This window comes from Suricata suricatta, chromosome 5 (assembly GCF_006229205.1).
Source record: "Suricata suricatta isolate VVHF042 chromosome 5, meerkat_22Aug2017_6uvM2_HiC, whole genome shotgun sequence".
Lineage (NCBI taxonomy): Eukaryota > Metazoa > Chordata > Mammalia > Carnivora > Herpestidae > Suricata > Suricata suricatta.
Window position 1 is genome coordinate 19,374,020 of NC_043704.1, and position 27,602 is coordinate 19,401,621.

General features: G+C 38.5%; 1 protein-coding gene across 1 annotated transcript in view; it reads left to right on the forward strand.

The window, feature by feature from the left end:
- CYYR1 (cysteine and tyrosine rich 1) overlaps window positions 1-27,602 on the forward strand; it is a 100,579-nt gene that overhangs the window by 63,856 nt on the left and 9,121 nt on the right. Inside the window, exon 3 of the mRNA XM_029939097.1 lies at window positions 23,876-24,033. Within this exon, the coding sequence (XP_029794957.1) occupies window positions 23,876-24,033 (158 nt within the window). The remainder of the gene's footprint in view (window positions 1-23,875; window positions 24,034-27,602) is intronic.

The window sequence follows — 27,602 nt, forward strand, 5'->3', positions numbered from 1 at the left end:
CCTCTTTGGAAAAACGCCTGTTCAGGTCCTTTGCCCATTTTTATTTGGATTATTTTCTTTGTTTGCTATTAAGTTGTATGAAGTCTTTATATATTTTGGATATTAACCTGTTATCAGATGTATGATTTGCAAATATGTTCTCCCATTCTGTAGGCTATTTCATTTTGTTGATTTTGCAATATGGAGTTTTTATAGCTATTTTTTTCTCCTTTGCTGACTTTTTTCACAGTTGACCGTATGTAATTTTATTGAATTTTCTGCTTCAAAACTCCTTTCGGCTAAAGAGAATGTTAATAGAAAAATAATACAGGCAAAAATACAGATAATAGAGCCTTTTGGAATAGTTTGAAAAATTACTTTGAAAAATTAGAGTGAGTTGAAAGCTTCTTCTATTTTTTAAAAAAGTGCACATTTGTTTTTCTGTCCCACCTCCTTTTTGCATAGTAGAATTTAGAATTTTCCAAAGGTACTTTTGTTCCTCCTTTGTATCCTATGCTTTAGTTGTTACAATTACCTGAAAGAGGTAATATTCAGACAAGTGCTCTATTGTGATTTGTAAAAAATGCTACTTTCTCGGGAGCAAGCCGATGATTTCTGTCAGCTCCTTATTAGATGTCTTAAATCTCCAAGAGGCCACGGCAATGGCTGTTCAAGTGTGGTCTCCAGGCAACGGGATTCCTGGCAGTGCCTGCAGAGGACACAAAAGTGAACAGAAATGAGATGAGATGGTTAGTTTGAAGAAAGGAAGAATTCAGCAGAAATGTGGATGTATTTGAGATATATATAGATATATATCAGAACATCCTAGTATCTTGGAGATAGATGTTAAAAGAAAAATTTTTAATCTAGAATTTATTTCTTAAGATAGAGGATGGCATTTTTAGTTATTTATTCAGGGTTTCTTTAATGACATTTACATTTTTATCAATAAAATGTAGTGCAAAATACTATGAAAACATCATTTTGATTCTATTTGATCAAATACTCAAGTGACCTTTATTCTTTTTAAAGACTCAAATAAGCAGTTTAGAAAGGTGGGACTTGAATATTTGAAAGTGGTCCCACTGCAAAAGACAGACTCCAAATGATCTCACTAGTATTCAAAATAAATGAGGTCCCCGAATATTCTTTCCATTATAATTGTATCTCCAAGTGCTTTTGGTGGTGATAAAATTACCCTACTGAAATTAGGATCCACCTGCTTTTATTTTCACTGTTCACTTATCCCCAGAATCGAGTATCAAATAGATACTTCTAACTACTGCACATACACTGAGACTGTGTTCGTAAGGAAAAATACAAATATTTGGAGAAAAAACTAGCATGTGTGAATAAAGAATAAGAAGAAAAAAAGATTATCACAAAAATATTAATCTATAGGAGCACAGCACCGCCTGTTCCACATGGTATTAAAGATCAGAGAACCTATGACCCTTTATTTTATTTTTTTCAGTAGAATTTAGTGATTCATCACTTACATGTAACACCCAGTGCACATCCCAACAAGTGCCCTCCTTCATGCCCATCACCCATTGCCTCATCCCCCTATCCAACACCCCTCCAGCACTCCTCAGTTTGTAATCTGTATTTAAGAGTCTCTTGTGGTTTGCCTCCCTCTTGTTTTAATCTTATTTTTGCTTCCTTTTCCCTATGTTAACTTGTTTTGTTTCTTAAATTCCACATATAAGTGAAATATATGATATCTGTCATTCTCTGAGTAACTTATTTCACTTATCATAACACTCTAGTTCCATCCCTGCTGCAAGTGGTCAGATTTCATTCTTTTGATCACCAAGTCATATTCCATTGTATATATATGCCACATATTTTTCTCCATTCGTCAGTCGGTGGACATTTGGGCTCTTTCCATAATTTGGCTATTGTTGATAGTGCTGCTATAAACCCTGGGATGCAGTGTCCCTTTGAATCAGCATTAAAAAAATTTTTTTATGTTTATTTACTTTTGAGAGAGAGAGAGACAGAGTGCAAGCAGGGGAGGAACAGAGACAGAGGGAGACACAGAATCTGAATCAGGCTCCAGGCTCTGAGCTGTCAGCACAGAGCTTGATATGGGGCTCAAACTCACAAACTGTGAGATCATGACCTGGGCCAACGTTGGCCACTTAACCGACTGAGCCACCCATGTGCCCCTCGAACCAGAATTTTTGTATCCTTTGGATAAATACCTAGTAGTACAATTGCTGTGTCATAGGGTAGCTCTCTCTCTCTCTCTCTCTCTCTCTCTTTTTTTTTTTTTTTTAGGATTTAAACTAAATGTCTTAGCTTTAAAATTAGCTTCTGCCCACTGGTGTGTTACAACATAAAGACAAAATGAGAAAGTAAATGGGAAAGAAAATGAATTTGTCATTAAATATATTATTAATGGACAAAGGACATCACTTTTATGTATACAAGGAACTGTAGCCCTCTCAATGAAAAGACAGACACTGCAGTAGCTAATGCTTATCGGTGCAAAGACCAAGAGAATTTGTAAGGGCCAAAATACTTTAACTATTTGCAATCTGCTGGAGGGTTTTGCAGCCTGGAATAATTAGTGTTCAGGAAAGAAACAGCGACTTTAACTTTCTTTTGAAATGCTCAAATTCATAAATAACCTATTCTTCTCTTATTGCTCTATAAATATAACTTACTCCTGTCAAACTTGCTATGCGTTTTCATCTGCTCCCTGACTGCCCTCCAAAGCAAGCAATATTCACATCTCCACTTCATCTCTTTTTGCAAGACCAACAACAAAAAAAAGCACATATCAAAAATATACATAGCAAATGAATTCTGCCCATGCTGCATTTTGAACTGGGGAGGAAAGTATCTTTGACCTCTTTGCCTTAGTTTTATTTCTGAACATCACTGTCTTTAGTCCCTTGCCTTCCTGTGCAGACTATTCTAAAATTTCAAGGCATACATTACACCCTGAGTGTATATACCAGGGCTTTATTTTAAAAATTGAGCCAGATATTTTAAGATGCAAAGAATCTCTCTCTATTCATGTGTTTATGGTCTTGGATCGTCACGTTTTGTTTTTGCTTTATTTTGGTTTGCTTTATTTTTCTACTCGGATAATATGCCTTTTCCTTTCCACCCTAACTCATTGAGGTATTATGGCAAGCAAGCCAAGATCCTTTGCTATATGAGTTTTCCACATTTGTTAAATATCCTTACCCATTGACACTTTCAGATAATACTTAACAACTCTCTTGCCCTGTGCTCTTCATCCTCAGTACATTTTGCAGACCGTCATTGATTCTCACAACACTTCAAGGAGGTAGGCATTACCAGTCAGATTTGTATTTGGTCTAACTGTGGGAATCCATGCATTGAGAAAGCAAAATGAAATTGAGACCCCTTACCACCACTGTACAGATGAAGGAAATGAGATCAAAAGATTAAGTGGTGAACCAAGGAGGAAAAGAGAGTCTGTGTGAATGGAATGGAAAAGCTTTTTCAGTTCTATGGTTCAATCCTAGGTCTTTTGTATTTAGCTGGTTACAGACCTTTCCTTTGTCTAGGCAAAACAAGTGGAACCTGTATGCGATGCATTCTGTACAAAAATTTCTCTGAGAATTATAAGATGTGGCAAAATTAAAGAAAAACATTGCTTAATAATCACATCATGATTTGTGTATCCTAAATTTAGCACTAGAGAACTGGAAGCATCTAATTAGAGTGGTCCTTTACCACCTTATTGATTGTATTCTGAGGAAATACATTGACTACTGGGATTTCTTAGTGGAAATGTCTTCTTCTTTAAATATCTAAACTCTATTGAAGAAGCATAATGTTTCATAGATAAGCAAAATTTAATTCTATCCCCCTACCTTTTTACAGGAAGCTTTCCCCCTGCAATGGATGAAAATTTGGCAGATCTGTGACTTTCCTGTTCACTCTTAGTCCTTAAGTCTTCTAAGTTCAAAACACTCCTTTTGGGAAGTTTAAATGTCTAATTTAAGGTGCAAACACTTCATACTTCAGCTCAGGCTTCTCCCCACCTTCTAGCTGAGGACAGTATTTGGTAGGTTGCTGCCATTCAGAAGGAGAAACGTGGCCAATTGCTCTCTTTTCCCACCTGTTTCCCACCCAGCAGGTCCCCTCCTCCCAGTGCATACCCCAGGGGTGTGAAAGCTACAGGAGAGAAGAATGAAAAGAAGAGCACAGGAAAGTTCTGGCTCAGTTCCTAATGCTTAGCCAGCTTCTTACCATGTGCTGAAGACAGCAGTCTTCAGGACTTAACACTTCTTGGGACACCTGGGTGGCTCAGTCAGTTAAGCATCCGATTTTGGCTTCAGATCATGATCTCACTGTTCCTGAGTTCAAGCCCCTCATCAGGCTCTGTGCTGATAGCTTGAAGCCTGGAACCTGCTTCAGATTCTGTGTCTCCCTCTATCTCTGCCCCTCCCCTACTTGTGTGCTTGCTCTCTCTCTCTCTCTCTCTCAAAAATAAATAAACATTAACAAAATTTATTAAAGGAGTTAGAGCTACTCCTTTGCTGGCTTGGTAGCCTTGCTGGCATCTAATGCAGGTGGCCACAGTCCCTGCCTCTCTGCACCACCTCTTGGTCTTCCAACATCCACTTCAGACACCGACTCAGCAGCCTTTTCTGGTGCAGCCCTGTTGCCCACTGCATGGTTCTGTCTCAGGACCTAGAACAGCTCCCAGCTGACTCTATCCAACATGGCCCACATGCGGTCCACAGATAGTCAGTTCCTTAACTGCTGTGGACTGGATGTTTGTGCCCTGCCCCCAACACACACACACACACACACACACACACACACACACACACACACACAATTCCTATGTTGAAGTCCTAACCTCAGTGAAATGATATTAGGTGGTGGAGCCTTTAGCAGGTGATTAAGTTTAGATGAGCTCATGAGGGTGAAGCCCCCATGATGAGATTCATGCCCTTCTAAGAAGAGGAAGAGACACTAGAGCTTCCTCTCCCTGCTGTGTGAGGATACAGTGGGAGGGAAGACAGAAACAAGGTAGTAGGGCATCCCTCACCAAAAATACCTGCCAGCACCTTGGAATTCAACTTTCTAGAGTCCAGAAAGGTCTGTTGAGAAATGTCTGTGGTTTAAGTCACATAGTCTATGGTATTTTTATTGTAGCCTGAATTGACTAAGGCACTGCTCTTTATTTGCTAGGGTGCAAATTCCCCATACCCAACCCTTTCCCCCTCCCTGTCTGCACTGCCACAGACCTTTTTTTCTGCCAAAAAGTATTGCATCTTGTTCCCTTTTTCTCCCTTTTCAATTTCTCTTTCTATTCCTAAAGACCATGATTCTTCTTCAGCCATTCTGACCCAGTCACTGATATTTTGGCATCTCATGTATATTCAGACCCAGAAGCTTTTCACTAATATAACCTCTTGCTACGCCATCCAACCTCATTTCTGGCCTCTCACTCACGAATGACCTTGGATTCTGCTCTACTGGCTTTTTTCAATGTCCCAAATGCACTGTATTCTTTTCCTGCCTCATTTGTCTTTTTCTTGCCTTGTTGTATTAGTTACTTGTGGATGCTATAATAAATTACAAAAACGGTTGCTTACAACAACCAAAATTTGTTCTCATATTTCTGGGGGCAGAAATCTAAATTCAAGGTGTTTGAAGGGCCATGCTTCCTCTGGAGGCTGTACAGTAGAATTCTTCCTTGCCTCTTCCGGTTTCTCATGGCTGTCAACATTCCTTGGGCTCATGCTCAAACTTCTGCCTCGATGGTCACATTGTCTTCTCTTCTTCCTTCTGCCAAATCTCCCCTATGTGTCTCTTATAAGGATACTTGTCATTGGATTTAGAATCCATCTAGGTAATCCAGGGTGATCTCTTGATCTCAAAATCCTTAATTACATCTGCAAAGACTCTTTCCAAATAAGGTAATGTTCACAGGTTCTGGGAATTAGAACATGGACATAATGTTTTCGGGACCACCATTCCACCCACTCTACTTGCCCATTATTTCCCTTCATGTCTTTTGCAACCTTCCAATTAGCATTCCTTTCTCCATTTTTGCCTCTTGTGATCTACTCAGTATTCTCTGACATATTCCTGAAACAGAGCTCTATTCCACCAACCCTCTGCTTTATAGTTTCCCCTTCACAATGGCTTTCAAAGCCCTTCATGATCTCATTCCAGTGTAGCTCACCAAACTCATGTGCAACCACTAGTCCGGTATCTTCCTGCCATCAAACTTGTATACAGTGCTTGCAGTACTGAACTTTTTTCTCTTAAAATATGCCCTCTTCTCTCTCTTGCTTTTTCGCAGTTTGTTTTTTCTTCCTGAGTACTTTCTTTTGATCCTTGGCTAACTCACCTTTCACTTTCAAATCTCAATTTAATTACTCCTTCTTTAATATTTTTACTATCTTTTTGTTTAGTTGTCTTTCTTCTCTGGTAGAGAGGCCAGACACCTTCCATGTCACTGCTCCTAGACACATACCTGAAGAGGTAGTTCATCCATAGATGATGAATACATGAAGAGATATTTCCCTCACACTTTTCCAACAACTTATCAAGTGTAAAAGATAGAAATCTTGTAAAGCTGATGACAAATTTAGCTGCTTGAAATTTCAAACCAAATGAAAATATGACACCAGTAAAATAAAAAAGTCAATGTGAGATTCAACTCAGACTTTCTAATTCAAAGGAGAGCATAAAGTCAATATTTACACCTGGGTCTCTCTAAAGAAACCATGTTTTGCTTGTCTTTCAGTGTAGAAAAGAATGTGTATTTCTTATGTTTTGAAACACAACATTTAGGCACCTTGATCTTAAGTAGATTGATCCCCCAAAAAGCAATTATTAGTTTCACATTGTCATAATATTGTTGTCAGGGGCAGTATGAATGACTCCTTCTCAGGTTGGCCATATGACATGAGCCACACTTCACTGAGTCCATGGCATTTTAATAACTTGAACTTAAAATAGTAAAAGACCAAATTATATTTGTTAGCCTCATGTGGTGCAAGAACTTCCCTTAGGGAATGATATGAGAAGGAAACTATCCTCTAGTAGCAAAAGGGAAAAAAAGAGGTCAAGATTTATGGAATGGAGCCGAAAGCCTTTAGGACTATTTTCCTTTGTAGGCATGCTTCTTCTCACAGCACTCCTGCTAGCTGATTTGCTTTTTAAAAATGACCTTGTCTGTCTCATAGAATAAAATCCAAATTCTTGGTAATGATTTATTTTATGTTCTGTGACTTGAGTAATAGAAAATTGATAAAACAATCTTTGAAATCATGAAAGGGTGAATTGATTGGCATAATCCCAAACTGTTTACATTACATCAGTTATTGGTGGTGTTCCCTAAAACTTTTTATGATTTTTATTTCCTAATGAGGGTACATTGGTGAGGAAGGATCATTTTTAAATTAAATCTGAGCAGATGTCTGAATATTTTAAGGACCATTCAAAATTATTAAGACTGCTGATTTTGATGTTAAGTAAAAAAGAAAAAATACAATAGAAAGCTTTAGTGCCAATGCAACTTAGTTACATAAACGAGTATTCTTTAGCAACCATCAAAAGCAAATAATGAATGTGTTATTGTCCAAGCAATACCTCTCATTACCCACAGATATTTTCAAGTTTGTCATCTCACTGAACCTTAGCAGTCCAAAACCAGGAGAAATTACAGTAACAGTTATAAATGACTATAGGAAATTAAGGGTCACCTTCCCATTAAGATTCCTTCACATCTGGTAGGGAATTGATCTTCCTTGCTAAATGTGGGTTAGATCATACATAGAACAGAACATTGAGTAAACAATGGGATTGAATCAGTTTGGCAATTTCTAGGTTGCTGGGCTAAGTTTTTTATCATCTGGGAAACACCGATCTTCCTATTTTCATAGTCAAACATCTCTTATTATGGCTATACATGAAGAGAAAAGTTTGCAAGAGTTGTTCACTTTCTGTGTGAACAACTTTGTTAATGTTTTACTAATTTTCTATATAAGCCACCAGAAATACTTTTTTATATTGAATATTAATTTTGTAATTTCCTTCCACACTTTAAGTGCATTTAGATTTGAGAATCTGAAATAGGAGGACTGAAAAGAAAATAATAAAAGTGCTCTTAACAGGATTCTATCCATTTAATTTCTGGAAATGGAAATGTTTTGACTTAAACTGCTATCTCCTTTTTGCTGAGAAATTGCTGCTAAAATCACCTTTTGTCCTCAGTTCCGCATAACTGAGTCCACCTGACTTTTCCCTTGGGCTCCATCCTTCACCTTCTGAACCAATTTCAACTGAGACAGAAAGTCCTTAAGCAGCTCCAAACCTTCTTTGTTACATTTCGTCATTGATTACCAACTTTGACGCATATTAGCACCGCAAGGGTAACTTTAAAAATATAACACTTAGCTGGATCTCATCCCCAGGGATTCCAATTTAATTGATTTGGGTTCAGGCTTAGGCATCAGTATTTTTGTGATTTAACTGAAATCTAATGTGAGTCCAGGGTTGATTGTAGCCTTCGTTCCAAGACAAAATGAGATTGGCTTTCATATTCTCTACCAAACCAGGTGCCCTGTGGGGCCAATTCAGCTCTATAATTCTGGAGCCTGATAACCACATCTGGGTCCTTGGACGTTTCATCTCTCTTGGAATGCAGTCTTTCCAGGGCCCACCAATGGGCTTCATTTTGTTTCCTGAGTTGAAACTCCTAATGATGTCTCTTTCTATTATCAAGATTCTTGTCCCCCAAAACTGAATCTCAGAAAGGTCAAGTCACAGAGCTCATTAGTAATGGAAAATGGTTTTAAAAACTGGTATACCGATTTCATATCCTGTACTCTGAATCACACCAATGCATTAATCAGGATAATTATGCAGAAACTGATAAACACTGAAATCTCAATGACTTGGCCATTTTGTTTCTTGATCACATCGGCAGCTCACCTGTGTGGCTGTCTCAAGCCATGACTCAGTGACTCAGCCTCCTTCCATATGGTGGGCTTATCATCCCAGAATCCTTTGCTTCCAGTCACATAGGCTGGGGTAGAAGAAGGTGAGGAAGAAACACCAAATCTTTACTAACCTTGATAGGAAGTGATGCATCATTTCCTTTAACATTCTGTGGGGAAGAATTATTTATACAGTCCCTCCCCTCCAAAATGCAGGAGAAGATGAGAAATGTAGAGGAGTACAAGGCTGTTAATATTTCTGCAGCGACCCTGCCGCCCACAACTGCCAGCCTTAGGTGCCTCTGCAGAACGAAAGATTATTACTTAATCCCCTGTGGCTGTGTTGCTCCTTATTGAATCTGCTTCTTTCTGCCCAATCAGCATTAATTTGTCAGAAGAATCGTTAATCTATAGTAATGATTTACACTGTAATTTGCTATTCTGCCTGTCCATACAGGCAATATAAGTTACTTGAATAAGTATAGTTTTTTTTGGCCAGGCTACAAAGTTTGTATTGGCTAATTTTCTTCTTCCTGGTAGGAGAATTGTTATTTCTCAGGCGACTCCTCCTCCCTTTAGTCTCTCCTAATAGATGGGACAGGATGAAGTTTGCCTGGCTTCTGAGACATGCAAAAAATGGTTCACTCTGATGGTTCAAACCAGGCATAATTCCTTCCCTGTAGGACGCAAGGCTCTAAGAATGACTAGCCCCTTGGCCTATTGGAATTTCAAAAAATACAGTGAAATGTTCAAGCACATTATAATGGCTACTCCTAAAAATCATAGAATCCACCAAAATTTTGAATCTTGTATTCTCTTTATAAAAAAAATATCATGTAAGATATCTTGTATTCTAGTGTGTCATGGAGTCACCATTTTTTGTCAAGATCCTGAAGACAAAACTCTATCCAAAGTAAAATAATTAATTAAGAGCTGACTAGATAATATGAATGAGTACATGCAGTTATAATTACTTATGTAAAATATGTAATACTACCTTGATAATTAATAACACATCCACAGACTTGAGATTGTTGCTTACAGTAACAATAAATGAGACAAGAAGTACTGACAAGAGTATTCTCTTGCCACCTAAGAACTGGGGAAGAGGTTTGTGTGAATAAATGTAGCTTAAATTACAATTAGCCAACATTCATAAAATTCTGTTCTTCTTGGACTGTAATTAACTATCACACTGAAATTTAACCCTCTTCTAATCTTTTCTCAATGTTCATTAGGCTGAGATTTCCACCTGTGGTTTGCTTTCCTTTTCTTGATTTGCAGCAGCTGTATGATTAAAGTGGAATTTCTGCTAATTGGTTGTGGTAGTAGGGAGCTGGAGGGGACCTCTGACATCATCTGATCCAATTAGATTCTAACTGCACATGAAGATTGGACTTCATGAAGCAATCTAAGAAAACTGCAAAGCCTATTATTTTTAATATACATTTTATAGAGGTTTAAAGACAGTTGTTTCAGAGAAGGCTGATGAAGAGCTCATTGATTATACAAATAAAGAAACTTTCTATCCATGCATTCTCATCATGCCAAAAATTTATGTAATACAATATTATGGAGTAGATATGCCTTTTATAAACATATTCATTTTTGGAAAATGCACTTGGTTAAAGTCAGATCAGTAGTCAACAAGGGTAAGGAGAATTTATCTCCTGCCCTTGGCATGGCACCTTCTGGGCCAGACCCTTCCCTTCTTCCTTGTGACAGGTGTCTTCTTTGGGAGAGATAAGATTCCTGGTGAACTAAATCCCACTAAGTGTCACACACCTACAGGGTATTGTTCCACAGTGAAATAAGGTGCCTCCAGATTCAATGACTTTTAAGTCCTGGAAATGTCCTACAGCTTTGGGTGACTGGTGGATAAGACAGAATTATGATAATCCTTTTGGAGTTTGTACTTGATGACTTGAAGGCACGGCTAATTTTACCTTCTATGCTGTTCTTGAACTCCTCCTCTCTACCTTCCTTCCTATCCCACTACCATGGTTCAGTCTCTTGACATCCATGTTCAGTCTCTTGACATCTTTGGCCCAGATAATTACAAAGATCTTGTAACAGGACTGTTTGGAGACAACCTGGTACTCATCAACTCCACTCAAAATTACTCGTAGACTGAGCTGTGTTTACAGCTTTTCACTTGTTTTCCATAAATTCCAATACAAAAAACCCCAAGACCTTGACAGTGTTGTTGAAGATCCTCCCAATCTGCTCCCTAAACCCTGGCTTACTCTTTAAGAGATTTGCCCCTTTTATATTTCAGCAGCCCTTGACCTCATAATCCCTTAAACATATCATAATGCATTACATTCTTATGGCATTTATATGTTATTCTTTTGATCTTGAATGTGCTTCTGCTCTAATTTCCTAATTCCCTTTGATTAAGTCCTAACCTTCCTTTAATATTCAGAAGGGGTTTACTTCCTTCAGTAATCCATCCTCAAGCACCCCCAAACACTTATACACTGCACTCTCTTTCACTCACACTCTAAAATTTACCCAGTCTCTACCCACACATGCCAGCACATACACTAACAGATTGGGAATAGGCACTGCTCTCCTAGAACCTGGACTAGGCTTCCCCATTTGCACTTAATGCCATGCATAACTACATGCATGTGTGTTTGTGTCTTTTTCAGTCTTTGTGTTTCTTGAACCTTCAACATCATACCTAAGCTAGAAAAAATACAAAAAGTGTTTGACATTGCATAATTTGTGGTTCTATCCAACCTTGAGATTTAATGACTTTTTAAAAATAAGGTCAGCTAGACTAGATGGCCACTAGAAATCCTCATAGTTCTACACCTGCCCACCTACCTGAAGTTATCTTTTTGACTTGGTAACACTTCTTATATATTTTTATGAAGAATAGACAAAACCAGGATTTGAGAACATTTGTCTCTTTCATTTTTTATAATTGTAACTCATACTCATAAATTCAAACTTGGACCTGAAATCCTAATAATGTCAACTACACAAAGTTATAGTGTGTGTGATAGTCTGTGTCATTGTATGCCAAAACCCTTTCCTCTGTTCTCTGGCCAAATCTATTTCCCCCATATCTTTCATCGTTGGTTATATATGAGCATCTGACCCAAGCGGGGCCATCTGTGATATTCCTGGCTTTGGGCAAGTGGATGGATCTAGAGGTGGGTCCCCAATTCCAGCTAGGCTAATTTCATTCCTTCACGCGAAGTGTAACTACTGGAATGACACATCATTGAAATCAGTTTTTTTCTCAATGGGTAATTATAAGCCATAAAACTCAGAAATTATTTGAAGTTATGTAGAGACAACCACCTATGGTGAAAAAGAATGATATTGATGCTATGATAAGGATGACTGCATGTGAATGACTTTAACAGTCATTAAAATGGGCACGAGGCTAGATCCTACAAAGAAGCCACAGCGTAACACTTCCAATCAACCACATCAGGCTGGCACAGCTGAAGCTGTGAGTAAGACCTTCAGAGAGGTGCGATCCAACAGCAGCTCTTGGGTCTGGGTAGTTCCAGGCTCTTGAGAGTTGTTGGCAGATACTGTTAGAACAGAGCAAATCATTGACAGGCCTCAAGTAGGAGATGGCCCCAGCAGACAGTGATCAATTGCAGGCTTGCTCAGCTGAAGACGGGGACTTGCTAAGGTCCAGGAAGAAGATCACAGTTGTTTGGGTGGGAAGGCAACGTATAATGTATAGTCTAGGTGTTGGTAAAACCACATGAGGAAAGGAAAGGAAAAAGCACGAGCCAGGTGAGGCAGCACATGGGCTCGCTACCAAGGACCCAGTATGTTATCAAGGTCTGTTGCTAGCTTCAGCAGTTAATTTGCAAAGGTTTACAACCTCCAAAGTCCACACAAGTCCTGTGGGAAGCTTATTAGATTTTTAAATGTCTATGCCAGGGGCTCCTGGGTGGCTCAGTTGGTTAAGTGTCCAACTTCGGCTCAGGTCATGATCTTGCAATTTGTGGGTTTGAGCCCTGCGTCAGGCTCTGTACTGACAGCTCAGAGCCTGGAGCCTCCTTCAGCTTCTGTGTGTTCCTCTCTCTCTGTCCCTCCCCTGCCCACACTCTGTCTCTTTCTGTCTCAAAAATAAATAAACATTAAAAAAAAGTCTACACCTGGAGGGTAGCTGCTATTCTGCCACGTTCATAACTGTGTGAGTCTCCATATTTATTTGAAACTCTCCATGCTGGAGTCCATGAAAAGGAAGGCAGATTACTCTGAGGGCTCTGAATTTTCGTATTCAGATTCACTCTTTTACATCTTACATCCTCTCAGGACTTCAATCTCAACAAATAAATTTTCAGTAGAAATCCCTATAGTCACTGTTAAAAAACTGGTTTGTGATTTTCCCCCACTCAAAATATGATTTTAAAAATGTACAGAAAGAAAAATATAGTCCTGCCTAAAGTAATTATCATAAGCAAGTTAAGGTAATTGCCTCAGTATGAATTTTCAACAAAGGTTACTTCAAAATGGTGAACTGTGCCAAAGCATTATAAATGAGAGTATTATATCTGGAAGCAATTGGAAATTTTTTCGTTTTGAAAGACAAACTCATATGGACATAAGAAAACCTATGTGCTGTGGTGTATCTATTTAAATCTGGCTTATGATTGCATATCTCATATTGTCTTAATTTCAACACATTTTTATGACCTGCATATCATGCAGCAGGGGTCATGACCCACACGGAAGACGTTCTGCACTCTGGCCTCTTGCTTCCTCTCCAATTCAATCAGTCATCAGGACTTAGAGCTTACATTTCCCACACATTCCAGGAATCCTTTCTCTCCTCTCCTTCGCTGCTTTCCTTCAAGACTGTTCGTCTTCATATGCCTCATGCTTACTAGTAAAGAGACTCCATAAACTTTTGCTGAATGGATGACAGAATTAAAGCAGGCGATCCACACTGGAATATTACCAGCTCTGTGGTGGGAATGAGAACCACTGAGCTCTATTCTTTACTATGAAATTGGCTAGAAGATCTTTATTTTCATATCTCACAGGTTTGGTTTTCTTACCCACAAAACAAGCGGGTCAGTTTCTATTTCACAACAGTACCCTGTGGATCAAAAAATTTTATATGCTGCTAAGAAGTATTAAGAAATCATTACTTCTCTCTTTGGTCTAAAAAAAAACCAGTTCTCTTTTGCTGAGTATGATCAAATTCCTTAATTATTTTCTTGTTTTTGTCTTATATGCCTAGAGATTGGGCCTAAAATTCTTGAAGGCAGGCACCATATATCATTCACATTGCTTTTGTATTATTCAAATTTTATCTCAGCACCCAGAAAAGTGGCTAGCACATGGCAGATGCTCAGTACATATTTCATGAGTGAAATCATGAATGATGCTCTCTAGTGGCAGCCATTTAGAATTGCAGGCACAATGCTAGAACCTCAAGGGCATGACTGGAAAATAAGCTGATTTAATTCTAGATCAATACTACTTTTTGAAATTGTTCTGCTTCATAACCAATGAAATGAAACATTTTACATATTTGCAAGAAAAAGGTTCTAGGACCTTCTGTCACTATGAAGTACTGCATTTAGACTTTGACTGACAGTATGTTATGTTGTACTATCCCAAGTCTGTAGTGTCACCTAATCAGATAATGACATTTGGAATCCACACAGTATATAGAACATATCACGTGATATAGTTCAGGGAATCTTTGACCAGATTGCTGTTTTCCTAAATGAAAATCAAATACATCTATATTTTTAAATAACTGTTATTAATATTACTATCATTTTATTATATGTGTTTGATCTTCATTGAACTTATTTCATAAACCTAATATAGGAATTGGGCACTTGTTCAGAAAATTCGGTCAGTAGAGATAACTGAAAAACAATCAATTCTCAAAGGGTATCTTCTGGTTTGAATTATTCTTCCTTTTTCATCAGTCAAATGATTTACCACTGAACTCCAGTGATAAAATGTTATTGTGTAGATCACCCTACCAGTCATAACACATTTAAGGCCATTTGTTATTCTCATTCTGTATTCTCTCTGACATCTAGGCAATTTAGAGATTTCTTGAAGGTCTCTCACTGAACGATCCCAATTTATTAGAAGTTGGATGTGGTCTCATGTTTTCTTGGTTTTGATATGCTTTTTTGGAACTTTTTCACGGAGATTTCAGAGTACCTGAATACTCCTTAAAAATGCTCTTATAAGAGCACCTGGGTGGCTCAGTCAGTTAAGCGTCCGACTTTGGCTCAGGTAGTGATTTTGTGGTTTGGGAGTTCGAGCCCGCATCGGGCTCTGTGCTGACAACTTAGGGCCTGGAGCCTGCTTCAGATTCTGTGTCTCTCTTTTTCTCTGCCCTTCCCATGCTCATGCTCTGTCTCTGTCTGTCAATAATAAATAAACGTTAAAAAAATTTTAATTAAAAAAACTGCTTTTCTATGTTCAAATTTTCTTTTTGTTTATACTGTATGCTAATCTGTATTATATAAGCTTGGTTCAGGGATCCTGTCACATGTACGTACACACACACACACACACACACACACACACACACACACACTGAAATAACAAAGGTTGTAATAAATTTATATTAAAAAAGTATTTGTTTCTCTCTCATGAAACCCAGAGACAGACAATTCGAGGCTGATACAGCATCTCCTTCAAACCTCCTCCATCCTGAGGAGGGCTGCCTTCAGTTCAGAAAGCAGGACAGATGGAGGGTAGGATGGAGGGACCAAAAGCCCATTCAAGCAACCTTTTAAGAAAGGAGATTTCTTGAGAGAAGCCACAAAATATTTTACTCAGGACTTACTTTCTAGAACTTGATAAAGTTAAAGATAAAAAAAAGACCAGCTTTAAGAATCAGGAAGGCAATAGCATTTATTCCAGGTAGGGATGAGTTAACCAGCAAGAGCTCTTTTATTAAGGGAAACATAGAGAACAGATACTGAAGTGGGCGGCTACCTACCATGGGGATTGCGTCAGTAGATCAGGTAGATTTATTCATTTAGGGAAACACTGTGCTCACTTCAGCACAATGAAAACATTAGTTTCTAGTTTTTAAATGTTTAATTTTATTTTTGATTAAGTATTTATTTACTTTTGAATAATTATTTAATTATTAATGTTTAATAAAAGTTAGTTTCTAATGTTTTTAATGTTTATTTTATTTTTGAGAGAGAGGGAGAGAGACAGACCACAAGTCGCAAAGTGGGCAGAGAAAGAGAGGGAGACACAGAATCCAAAGCAGGCTACGGGCTCTGAGCTGTCAGCACAGTCCAATGTGGGGCTCGAACCCACAAACCACAAGATCATGACCCGAGCTGAGATCAGATGCTCAACCAACAGAGCCACCCAGGTGCCCCTCAAATTGTGCTTTATAATCCAGAAATCGGCAGTTAAAATTTAAAAAGTTAACTGCATCAAAATTTTTTTTAATTTAAAAAATTAACAGAATTTTCACTTCCAAGAAAAATGTCCTTTCAGGTTTAATTTAATAATAAAGAAGCGCCAATATGTAGTTGCATTATCTTACAGATGGCCAACACACGTGCAGAGGTGCTCAGCATCACTAACCATCCACTAATGAGCCGTGTGAGTTATCACCCCACACCTGTCAGAACTACCAGTATCAAAAAGACAAGAAATGAATGTGTTGGTGAGAATGCAGAGGCAAAGGAACCCGTGTGCACTATTAGTGTGGCCATTGTGGAAAACAGTATGAAATTCTTTAAAAAATATATAATTTTTTATATTGCTAGATATTACATATATAAATATTACGTATTTTATGTATTAATGTATATATGAATATACATATACATACAATGGAATATTACTCAGCCACAAGAAAAGATAAGATCTGGTCATTTGCAACAACATGGATAGACCTAGAGAATATTATGCTAAGTGAAATAAGTCAGAGAAAGACAAATACCATATGATCTTACTCATAGGGAGACTCTAAAAAAAAAATGAACAGCAGACAAAAAAAGCAGAATTGGAACTAGAAATACAGAGAACTATCTGATGGTTGCCTGAGAAAATGGGGGAATGGACAAAATAAGTGAAGGAGGAGAGACACAGGCTTCCAGTTATGGAATGGGTAGTCAGGGGGGTGGAAGGTACAGCATCGGGAATGTAGTCAATAGCATTGTATGGGGACCGGTGACCACTACTCTTGGGAGCACAGCAAAACCAGAGTGATCTAATCACTATGTTGTACACGTGAAACTACTGTCACATTGTAAGTCAATTATGTTTCTTTTTTTAAAATTTTTTATGTTTTTTAATTTACTTTTGAGAGACAGAGAGAGACAGCGTGAGCAGGGGAAGATCAGAGAAAGAGAGAAACACAGAATCCGAAGCAGGCTCCAGGCTCTAAGCTGTCAGCATACAGCCTGACACAGGGCTCGAACCCACAAACCGTGAGATATGACCTGAGCTGAAGTCGAACGCTTAACTGTTTGTTTCAACTAAACAAAGAAATACTTTCATTACAGAGAAAGAGTTTTATAGGTGATATTTCCATAATAGTTTAATAAATGTGAGATAGCTTAATTCACTGATATTAAAGATTTTTTGAGCACCTTTAATATGCATAGGAAAAGGCTTGGAATCATATATGTATGCCAATGACACACTATTTTTGTCCTGAAAACCTAAATTAACAGTTGTATCTTTAAAGATATTTATCACAGTTTTTATCTCTTCTAAACGGTGTTTCATATTTTGTTTTAAAAATCACTTTATAATTTTAAATAATTAATTTTTTGGCAATATTTTATTTCTCAAAACCACATTCCTGCAGTAGACTTACTTTTTCCCATTCTTCCCTCTAAGTACAACTTGAAAACCCTAGATAAATATAAAACATCAAGAAAGGTCTGAAAGGTTGAGAGAAGAAGTTAGAGCAGCTAAAATTCCCATGCTTGAAGAACACACGAGTGAATTCCCTGTGTTTTCTTTTTGTCTCATTGATCCTAGACTTGAAGGTAACTGGCAACCCAGAAACACTAGTGGATACATACAATAAAAGTCCCAACAAAAGCCTAATTTTTTCCAGCTGCAGCACCAGTAAAGAGGTAGCCTAGCTGGGGCGCCTGGGTGGCTCAGTCGGTTGAGTGTCCAACTTCGGCTCAGGTCATGATCTCACAGTTCGTGGATTCGAGCCCCGTGTCAGGCTTTGTGCTTTAGATTCCGTGACTCCCTCTCTCTCTGACCCTCCCCTGGTCATGCTGTCTCTCCCTCTCAAAACTAAATAAAAACATTTAAAAATTAAAAAAAAAAAAAGGAGGCAGCCTAGCAAGACAGAAATCTTTTAGACAATAACAATATGACTACAAACAACAAAGGAAACAAATACAGCCCTACCCTAACATCTACCAGTAAAGGTCTAATGGAGAGCCCAAACAGAACAGAAGAGCTGCAAAATACGTGGTGCAAAACTGATAAGAATGAAGGGAGAAACAGACAAATCCTTTGTTATAGTTGGAGCCTTTAACATCCCTCCCTCATTAATTAGTAGAATAACTAGACAGAAAATCCACAAGGATACAGAAGGACTGAACAAAATCATCAACCTGCCGAATCAAATCATTTATCAAAAACCCTATTCAACAACAGAAAAATAAACAAAACCCAGAAATAGCCCCCAAATAAGCATGGCCAACTAATTTTTTTAATGCTTGTTGTTTATTTTTGAGAGAGACAGAGCCCGAGTGAGGGAGAGGCAGAGAGGGAGACAGAATCTGAAGCAGGCTCCAGGCTCTGAGCTGTCAGCACAGAGCTTGACGTGGGGTTTCAATCCCCAAGTCCTGATATCATGACCTGAGCTGAAGTTGGACACTTAACTGGCTGAGCCACCCAGATGCCCATGGCCAACTAATTTTTTGCAAAGGCACAAAAATAGTGCAATGGGGGAAGGATCATGTTTTTAATAAATGGTTTTGGAGCAGTTGGATGGATACCCTTGGGCAAAAAAGTCACTCTCAACTTCAACCTGACACCTTATCCAAAAATTAAACCAAATGGATCATAGGCTTAAATATCAAATGTAAAACTAATACATCTTTTAGAAAGAAACATAAGAGAAGTCTTCAGAACCTTGAGCTTGGTGAAGAGTTCATAGGCATGACACCAAAAGCTTAATCCATTAAAAAAAAATTGAAAAATTGAACTCTATTAAAATTAAAATTTTTTTCTCTGCAAAAGACTGTCAAGAGGATGGAAAGGCAAACTACAGATTGAGAAAATATTTGCGAACTATATATCTGATAAAGGGCTTCTGTAAGAACACAGGTCTGAATCAAACCAACTCCATGACAGGCTTCAAGTTTCCCTCTGACCTTGGAGGCCTAAGTGTTAGTTTCTCAGAATCATTAGACATTAAAAGGACACACATTGCGCAAGGCAGGAGGGACCACCCTTGTAACACCCAATCAGGAAAGGCCAGCTAACACCCTTAACATTTCTAAGGGCAGGCCTCGAGATAGAAGCTATAGGTAATCACTTATTGCTTAAGGCTAGTTACACCCTACATGAGGGTCCTGGGTCCTGAGTCCTGGGTCCACCCTGTAATTGGTTAACACTCTAAATGTTGTGATTGGGTCCCGCCAAAAGTAACAAACACTCTGGACAATGTGTGTGGTTAAAGTTACTGCCAATGATGTTATGCGATAATGATTGGACCCCTGTACCTGTGTCGCAATTTCCTGTAACTCCCCCTTCCCAAGCCCATAAAGGCCCTGCCCCGCCTTTGTTCGAGGCTCTCAGCATGGATCCACTGCGCTGGTGAAGTCTGTTGAGGCTCGGCCAGCCTAAGCCCATAATAAAGCCCTTTGCTTTTGCATGCGTGACTCGGGCTCCCTGGCGGTCTCTGGTTTTTGGGGACAATATTGAAATCTTTGGCATAACACTTCTATCTGGAATTTGTAAAGACCTCTTAGAAGTTCAATAGTAGGGGCACTTGGGTGGGTGGCTCAGTCAGTTAAGCAGCCAACTTCAGCTCAGGTCATGATCTCATGGATCGTGGGTTTGAGCCCCGTGTCAGGCTTTGTGCTGACAGCTCAGAGCCTGGAGCCTGCTTCAGATTCTGTGTCTCCCACTCTCTCTGACCCTCCCTTGCTCACACTTTGTCTCTCTCTCTCTCTCTCTCAAAAATAAATAAACATTAAAAAAAAATTTTAAGTTCAATAGTAAAAACAATCCAATTAGAATATGAATAAAAGACATGAAGAGATATTTCACTGAAAAACACACAAATCGGGGGCACCTGGGTGTTTCAGTCAGTTGAGTGTCAGACTTAAGCTCAGGTCATAATCTCACCATTTGTGAGTTCGAGCCCCACGTCAGTCTCGCTGCTGTCAGCCTGTCAACCCAGCTCGCTTCAGATCCATGGTCTCCTTCTCTCTGCCCCTCCTCTGCTTGCATTCTTCCAAAAATAAATAAATACTAAAAAAGAAAGAAAAGGAAAATACAAAATGGTAACTAAGCCTATGAAAAGATGTTCACCCCCCTGCCCTCAGCCATTAGGGAAATGGAAGTTAAGATCACAATGAGCTATCACTACACACCTATTTAAAAAAGCTAAAATAAAAAAACAATAACAATACTAAATGCTGGCAAGGATATAGAGAAACTGGATGTCTCATACTCTGGTGGTAGGAATGTTAAATAGTACAGCCACTCAGGAAAATACTTTGGCCATATCTTTAAAACTTAAACATATACTTTTCAAATAACCCAGAAATCCCACTTTTGGGCATTTCTTCCAGAGAAATGAATACTTAAGTCCACACAAAAACCTGTACTTCGTTGTCCAAAGCAGTTTTATTTGCAAAAGCCAAAACTGGAAATAACCAAAATGTCCTACAACAAGTCATGACCAAGCAAACAGTGTTCTATCCATAACATGAAATGGTACCTAATAATAATAAGAAATGCATTAGTATACACAAAGGCGAAGATAGGTTCCAAGGGCATTATGCTCAAAAGGTGACGTACTACAGGGTTCTATTTGTGTAACACTCTTGAAATGACAACATTATAAAAGTGGAGAACAGGTTAAGGATTCCAGCAGTTATTAACAGCGGGGAGGAGGAAGAGGGGTGTAACTGTAAAGAAGCATCATGGGGGAAATAATTGTGGGCAAAATATCTCATCTTGCTTGCCATAGTGATTGCATGAATTCTGTGTGTGTTAAAATGACACAGAATGATGCACGCACTTTATACGAATGTCAACTTCCTGATGTTGACATCCGAGAGCCGCCTAAGGTCTCACCATTGGGGAGACTGGGCGGAGGGTATGCAAGAACCTCTCCGTACCATTTTTACCACTTTCTGGGAACCTGTAAATATTTCAAAATGTGTACACTTTGCGGTCCATTCTATCAAAGAAAAGTACATTCCTTACATTTTTTTCAAGATTTTTCTGATGCCAAATTTCTCAAATGAATAGCTTCTCTCTTTCCGATAGTTGATGAAACCAAATTAATTATGTGGCAGAAGGTTACTGTTTGTTTATTGTTTCTTTTCATTAATAATGGAGTAAATAATGCTATAAATGTTTTACTTGCCATATCTTTAATAACTAACTTACGATCGCTAATGGGTAGCAAAAGATCAAGGACGCTGAAATAATGACTTAATCAGAAACCTCATTTAACACGTTAGTGGCAACCTCATTATTGACCTCGCAGGCAGGCACTTTCGCTGGAGCTCCTAACAGCAAAACAAAATGTGACTCATTTTCTACTTCCCTCTGTTTAAAAAAATGAATTAATGAATATAAATATGTCCCAATTTGATATCTTAACAGCTTCTATAACACTTAGTATGGAAACTCTATGCCTGAATAATTGGGCCATTGATTATTTCTGAAACATAAATTAAGCCCATTAAATCAATCTTATTTGGACTTCAAAATTACAATAAAAAGGTTTCCAGATGACTTTTGGTTTACTTATTTCAAATTTCCTTTGATAAATTTTTCTTTTTTGAAGACTTATTTATTAAACTGCTAGACTGCCATTCTTTAAGTAGTAATAACAGCACATCCAAATACATCTCACGTTCTGCTTTCATAATTTACTAAGAAAGTTAAAATGCACGTAGGAATATTTTATTTTATTTTTTTAATGCTTATTTATTTATTTGGAGAGAGAGGGAGAGAGAGTGCATGCGTGAGCAAGGTAGGGAAGAGAATCCCAAGCAGCCTCCACACTGCTAATAGGGAGCCCCATGTTGGGCTCAATCCCACAAACCATGAGATCATGACCTGAGCTGAAATCAAGAGTCAGAAGCTTAACTGACTGAGCAACACAGATGCCTCGGTATGTAGGAATATTTTAAAGGAGTCTTTTGGAGTCAATTGGAATTATTAGTGGCATTCTGTTTTTTTAAGAGTGGGAAAAGTCATAAAAAGAAAATCTCTTCTGAAAAGTGCAAATACATGTTCACAACTCCTGATGTGCAATTCTGAAGTCTTTAAAACAAAACAACGACCCAAAAAAAAACACCCCAAAAAACTCTCGAAAGTGAAAGGCTTTATATATAACTGAGTTGGTGGCAAGACTGGAACACTGGATGTGAAGGAACCTGGGGCTTTTTGTTTGGTCTCTATGTAATCCACGAGTGTTAATACCCTCACCCTACAGGGGCGCCTGGGTGACTCAGTTGGTTAAGCGTCTGACTCAATTTCAGCTCAGGTCATGAGCTCATGGTTCATCGGGCTCTGCGCTGACATCTCAGAGCCAATGTAGATTTTACCTTTTTAAATTCACTATATAAGATTCGTTCTCTGGTGTGTCATATTTTTTTTCTTTCTGTCATTTTCTTGTTATGGATATTAGGGTGTTTCTGATATTTCGTTATTAGCAACAACATATTGATAAACAACCTTTTTACACTATTTGTGCCCACATGTACTGCATTTCCTCAGAAAGCACTGATAGAAATGATACTGCCTGTTGAAAATAAACCTTTGTACAAAGAGCTCCCCATTACTTTCCAAAATATGGACAAATGTAGACTCTTACAAATCATATTATCTACACATAATGGTAATGGTGATTCTCATGCAATAGTTTTTCCTTCTATGATTTTGTTGTGAGAGATAAAAGCCTTCAGGAGAAAAACATATTGTTAATGGAATAGAGGTTTTGCTTGCATTGTTCCTGAATTTAATGAGAATACTGTTTGTTATAACTGTTTTCTGAATAAATTTTTTTAATGTTTGGTTTTCGGGCACCTGGTGGGCTCAGTCCGTTGAGTGTCCAACTTCAGCTCAGGTCATGATCTCACGGTTTGTAGGTTTGAGCCCCACATCTGGCCTTGTGCTCACAGCTCAGAGCCTGGAGCCTGCTTCTGATTCTTTGTCTCCCTCTCTCTTTCTCTCTCTGTCTTTCCCCAGCTCATGCTCCCTTTCGCTGTCTCTCAAAAATAAATAAATAAACTCAAAAAAATATGTTTGGTTTGGTTTTCTCCATTTTGTTGAGAAAAAAAAAATCCCAGTTCTACTTTGTGAAGAGTTTTAATAAAGATAAACATTAAATTTTCTTTAATGTTTTGGCATTTATCAAATGTTTTCAGTAAATGTGTACTCAGACAATAGGTAAATTCTTTGCTGCTTAAGTACACAGATAATGGTTTTTTAATTATTATTTTAGAAAGCATATCTGGATAATTGGGTTTTGTATAAAAATATGGATTTCTAACATCAGAATCTGAATGATAGGTTTACTGTACTCTAAGAGAATTCCCTGAAGGCTTATAATGTTTTCTTATCTATTGATACACAAGACTACTTACTTGACTGATTCAGGGAATTATCTTTTTTTAACATTATCCTTAAGAAGATTTGTAAAGGAGCATTAGTCATATAGTCATGGAGCCGTATTTGAAAGGCTTATGAGCCTTTTCCTTAAATGCACTTTCGTTTTTCTTTTTTAGGGGCACAGCAATTGCTGGCATCGTGTTTGGAATTGTATTCATCATGGGGGTCATTGCTGGGATTGCCATATGTATCTGCATGTGCATGAAAAACAACCGTGGGACCCGGGTGGGTGTCATCAGGACCACCCACATCAATGCCATCTCCTCCTACCCTGGTAAGCACAGCTGCTTACTCCTTCTGAAGAGTCAGATTTGTTAGTTATGCCCGATGCCTTGGAGAGAGAAAACACTGAAGGTGTTCACTGCAATCATCTCCAAGAATGTAGGGCATTTCTAAATTAACGCAGATTGGAGCTCTAGTTTTCAATGGAGATTAATTAGATCCAAGAATAAAATCTCCCTCGCATCTGAAGGTATTCATATTTTTAATGCTTGTCTCATTGACTATAATTCGCAATCAGCCAGAGTTAAGAGAAATAGACAATTCATGCCCACTGTGTCTACCAGCCAGAGTTCTGACAAATAATTCTAGAGAAAGTGTAAGTGACATGTCTTAACAAACTGGCATCCGACTTAATAGGTATGTATGTCTTAAGGAAAAGTATTGAATAAAGTTTTGATGTGTCATCTTTATGCAAAGAAAATCCTTTTAACATAATAGGAAAATTCTCAACAAAGAGCAAAGGTAATGCATTAATAATTTGTCAGGTATTTGCTGAGAATCTGCTAGAAATTCTACATATAAATATATTGAATACATATGACTCTATAAACAAAATATTCCATTTTGCATTAGGTGATTACACAGTAGGGTTTTCTAAGTCAGTCTGTATATGTACAACTTGACATATAATAAGGAGTCAAGTTTAAATGTAATACATTCTTAAAAAGATAATTTCCTACCCACTGTCATGTCCTTTCTCGGCCCTTCTAGAATAGAGGGTGCCCTGTACTTTCTATATGCAATCTGCCCTATGTATAAATTCCCTAATAGCTTCCTCTCTTAACTTTTCCCCTATCATCTTCAACCTGAGGAAGCCAATTTCAGATGAATGTGAGAATGATCGTTTCTCCTGTTCTTCTTTTGTCAGTTCTTCCTCCTCTCTGGTAACTGCATGTTGGAGTGCCTTGAGGCTCAGTCTTCTGTCTTTTTCTCTCCTGTATCTACACTTACTTCTTTGGTCATATCATTTGGCCTCATGGTTTTAGGTACTATATGCTAACTCTTCCCAAAGCTATAAATCTCCGTTCCAAACCTCCTTCCCGAATTTCAGATCCATGTGATCCCACTGTCCACAGGACATCTCGGCTTGCATGTCTCATAGCTACACAAGTTGAACACATCCAATACTGTGCTTCTGAGCATCCCCTCAAACCTCCTCCACTCATCATCTAAATTGATCGCATCTCTAGACCTCCAGTGGCCAGGCCAGACAACTCTGTGGCATCCTTAACTCCTTGCCTCCCTCAAACCTACATGCAACCTACGAGGAAAATTTCCAGTTCCATCTTCAGTATCTGACTACTCACTGGCCCTACTGCTCTCTCTCTGCTGAGAGCCACCTTCCGCCCTCTCGCCATTGCTGTGATAATGTCCTAACTGTTCTTCCAGCATCCACTGTTGGCCCCAGGGGTCTGCTCTAAACACACAGCCAGATTAAACCTCTTAGAGTAGATGTCAAATTATATCCCTCTTCTCTTCTGAATCTTCCAATGGCTTTCCATTTTCTCCAGAGGGACAGTCAAAGCCAGGAGTTCCTCATTTTAGCCAAAGTCAAAGGCAAATTCCTCACTGGAGCCTAGAAGGCAATGAATGATCTGGTTCCTTGTTTTATTACTCTGACTTCATTCCCTTCTCTACTCCCACTTGCCACTCTGGCTCCAATCACATTCTTCCTTGAACACAGAAACAAAGTCTGTGTGCTCTGTGCACACAACAGGGCACACTCCCATCTTAGAGCTTTGCCTAGGACATGGACTCCCTCACTCAATTCAACTTTTTGCTCAAAGATCACCTCCTGACTGAAGCCCGCTCTGGCCACTCTATCTAAGAATGTACTGTGTCCCTCCCCATTGTGTCCTCCTGAGATACTGTCTTATATCTCATTGTTATATTTATTAATTATTGTCCATCCCCTCCTTCTAGAACATTAGCTCCACAAAGCAGGAATCATTATCTGTTCTATTCACTGCTCAGTCCCAAGTATAATTCCAGGACTGGCCACTATGTGCCACTCAGCAGATATAGTTGGCATGTGAAGAACGTAGCTCACAACAAGATTTTGTGTAGTTATATATAAAAACCTAGGGGCACCTGGGTGGCTAAGTCGGTTAAGCCTCCAACTTCGGCTCAGGTCATGATCTCACATTCATGAGTTTGAGCCCTGCGTCAGGCTCTGTGCTGACAGCTCAGAGCCTGGAGCGTGCTTCTGATTCTGTGTCTCTCTCTCTCTCTCTCTCTCTGCCCCTCCCTGCTCATGCTCTGTCTCTCTCTGTCTCAAAAGTAAATAAAACATTAAAAAATAAAATAAAATAAAATAAAAACCTAGAGAAATTACTTTAAATTCCACCCTGGAAAATGTAGCTTTTACTCACTACAAAAGCAATGCACAATTTTGATTCTTTCCTACTTACTAAACATATTATTGGGATTAGTGTAATGGTGTTAGAACTCTGGGAAAAAGGGAAAAGGGGAGAGGTGTTTTTTATTCTTCACATCTCCCTGTTTTTACCTGGTCAACTCATAACTCAAGAGGAGAAAGGAGAGTCAGAGAGACACGTTAACTGGAAGGAAGACAAGGAGAGGGCTTCTGTAGATTACATTTGAGATACACTTAAAAGGTTTTTTTTTTTAACTTTTTAAATGTTTATTTAGTTTTGAGAGAGAGAGAGAGAGAGAATGCAAGAAGGGGAGGGTCAGAGAGAGAGGGAGACACAGAATCCAAAGCAGGCTCCAGGCTCTGAGTGTCAGCACAGAGCCCAGTGTGGGGCTCAAACTCACAAATTGCGAGATCATAGGCTGGGCCAAAGTCGGAGGCTCAGCCGACTGAGCCACCCAGGTGCCCCCCGGATACACTCTTCTTGCTTGATCAAAAAAAACTTAGTTAAAATTAAGCAATTAACATTTTAAATATTAAAGTATATTTTTTATAAAAATAGAATGTAAGATACAAAATATTTGAATGTAAGGGCTTAAGTTTTCTTAGGCTTGAAGTTTCTATTTCATGCCTGGATACATGTTTTGAGTGACATCATGCATTCTCACAGATCACAGCGGCATGTTGCGTTTGCAGTAAATGCATTGTTCTGGGAACTGAATACTGTGAGAAACATAATAAACCTTATGGTGGAAGCATTTTTCCTGCAAAAAGGCTAGGTCTTCAAAAACATTATGTGCTTGATTACTTCTCATTGCCTTTGCAAAGTCACTAATTAAGCCTTTACTTAAGAGATAGGAAAAAACACAGAGGAGTATTGAATGCTTTTCAAAATCTTTCATCTGTAGTCTTATAAAATATTTTTACCCACATTAATTAAATAACCTTGTGATAAATGAGATAACGACTAATTTATTGTATGGTCCTCCAGTCTGGGGGCCACATGCATGAGTAGAAATAATTTAGTCAAGGTCACCTTTTTCCTTGCTGAAAGTGTTCCGTGAGGCCACCTGGTGTGAATACGATTACTGTGCACTCAGGAAGAGATTACCAAGAAAAGGTAATCTGCCACCCCTGATACTTTGTTGGAGAGTGACCCTCTGAAATAGTTTTTTATTCCTGCCATG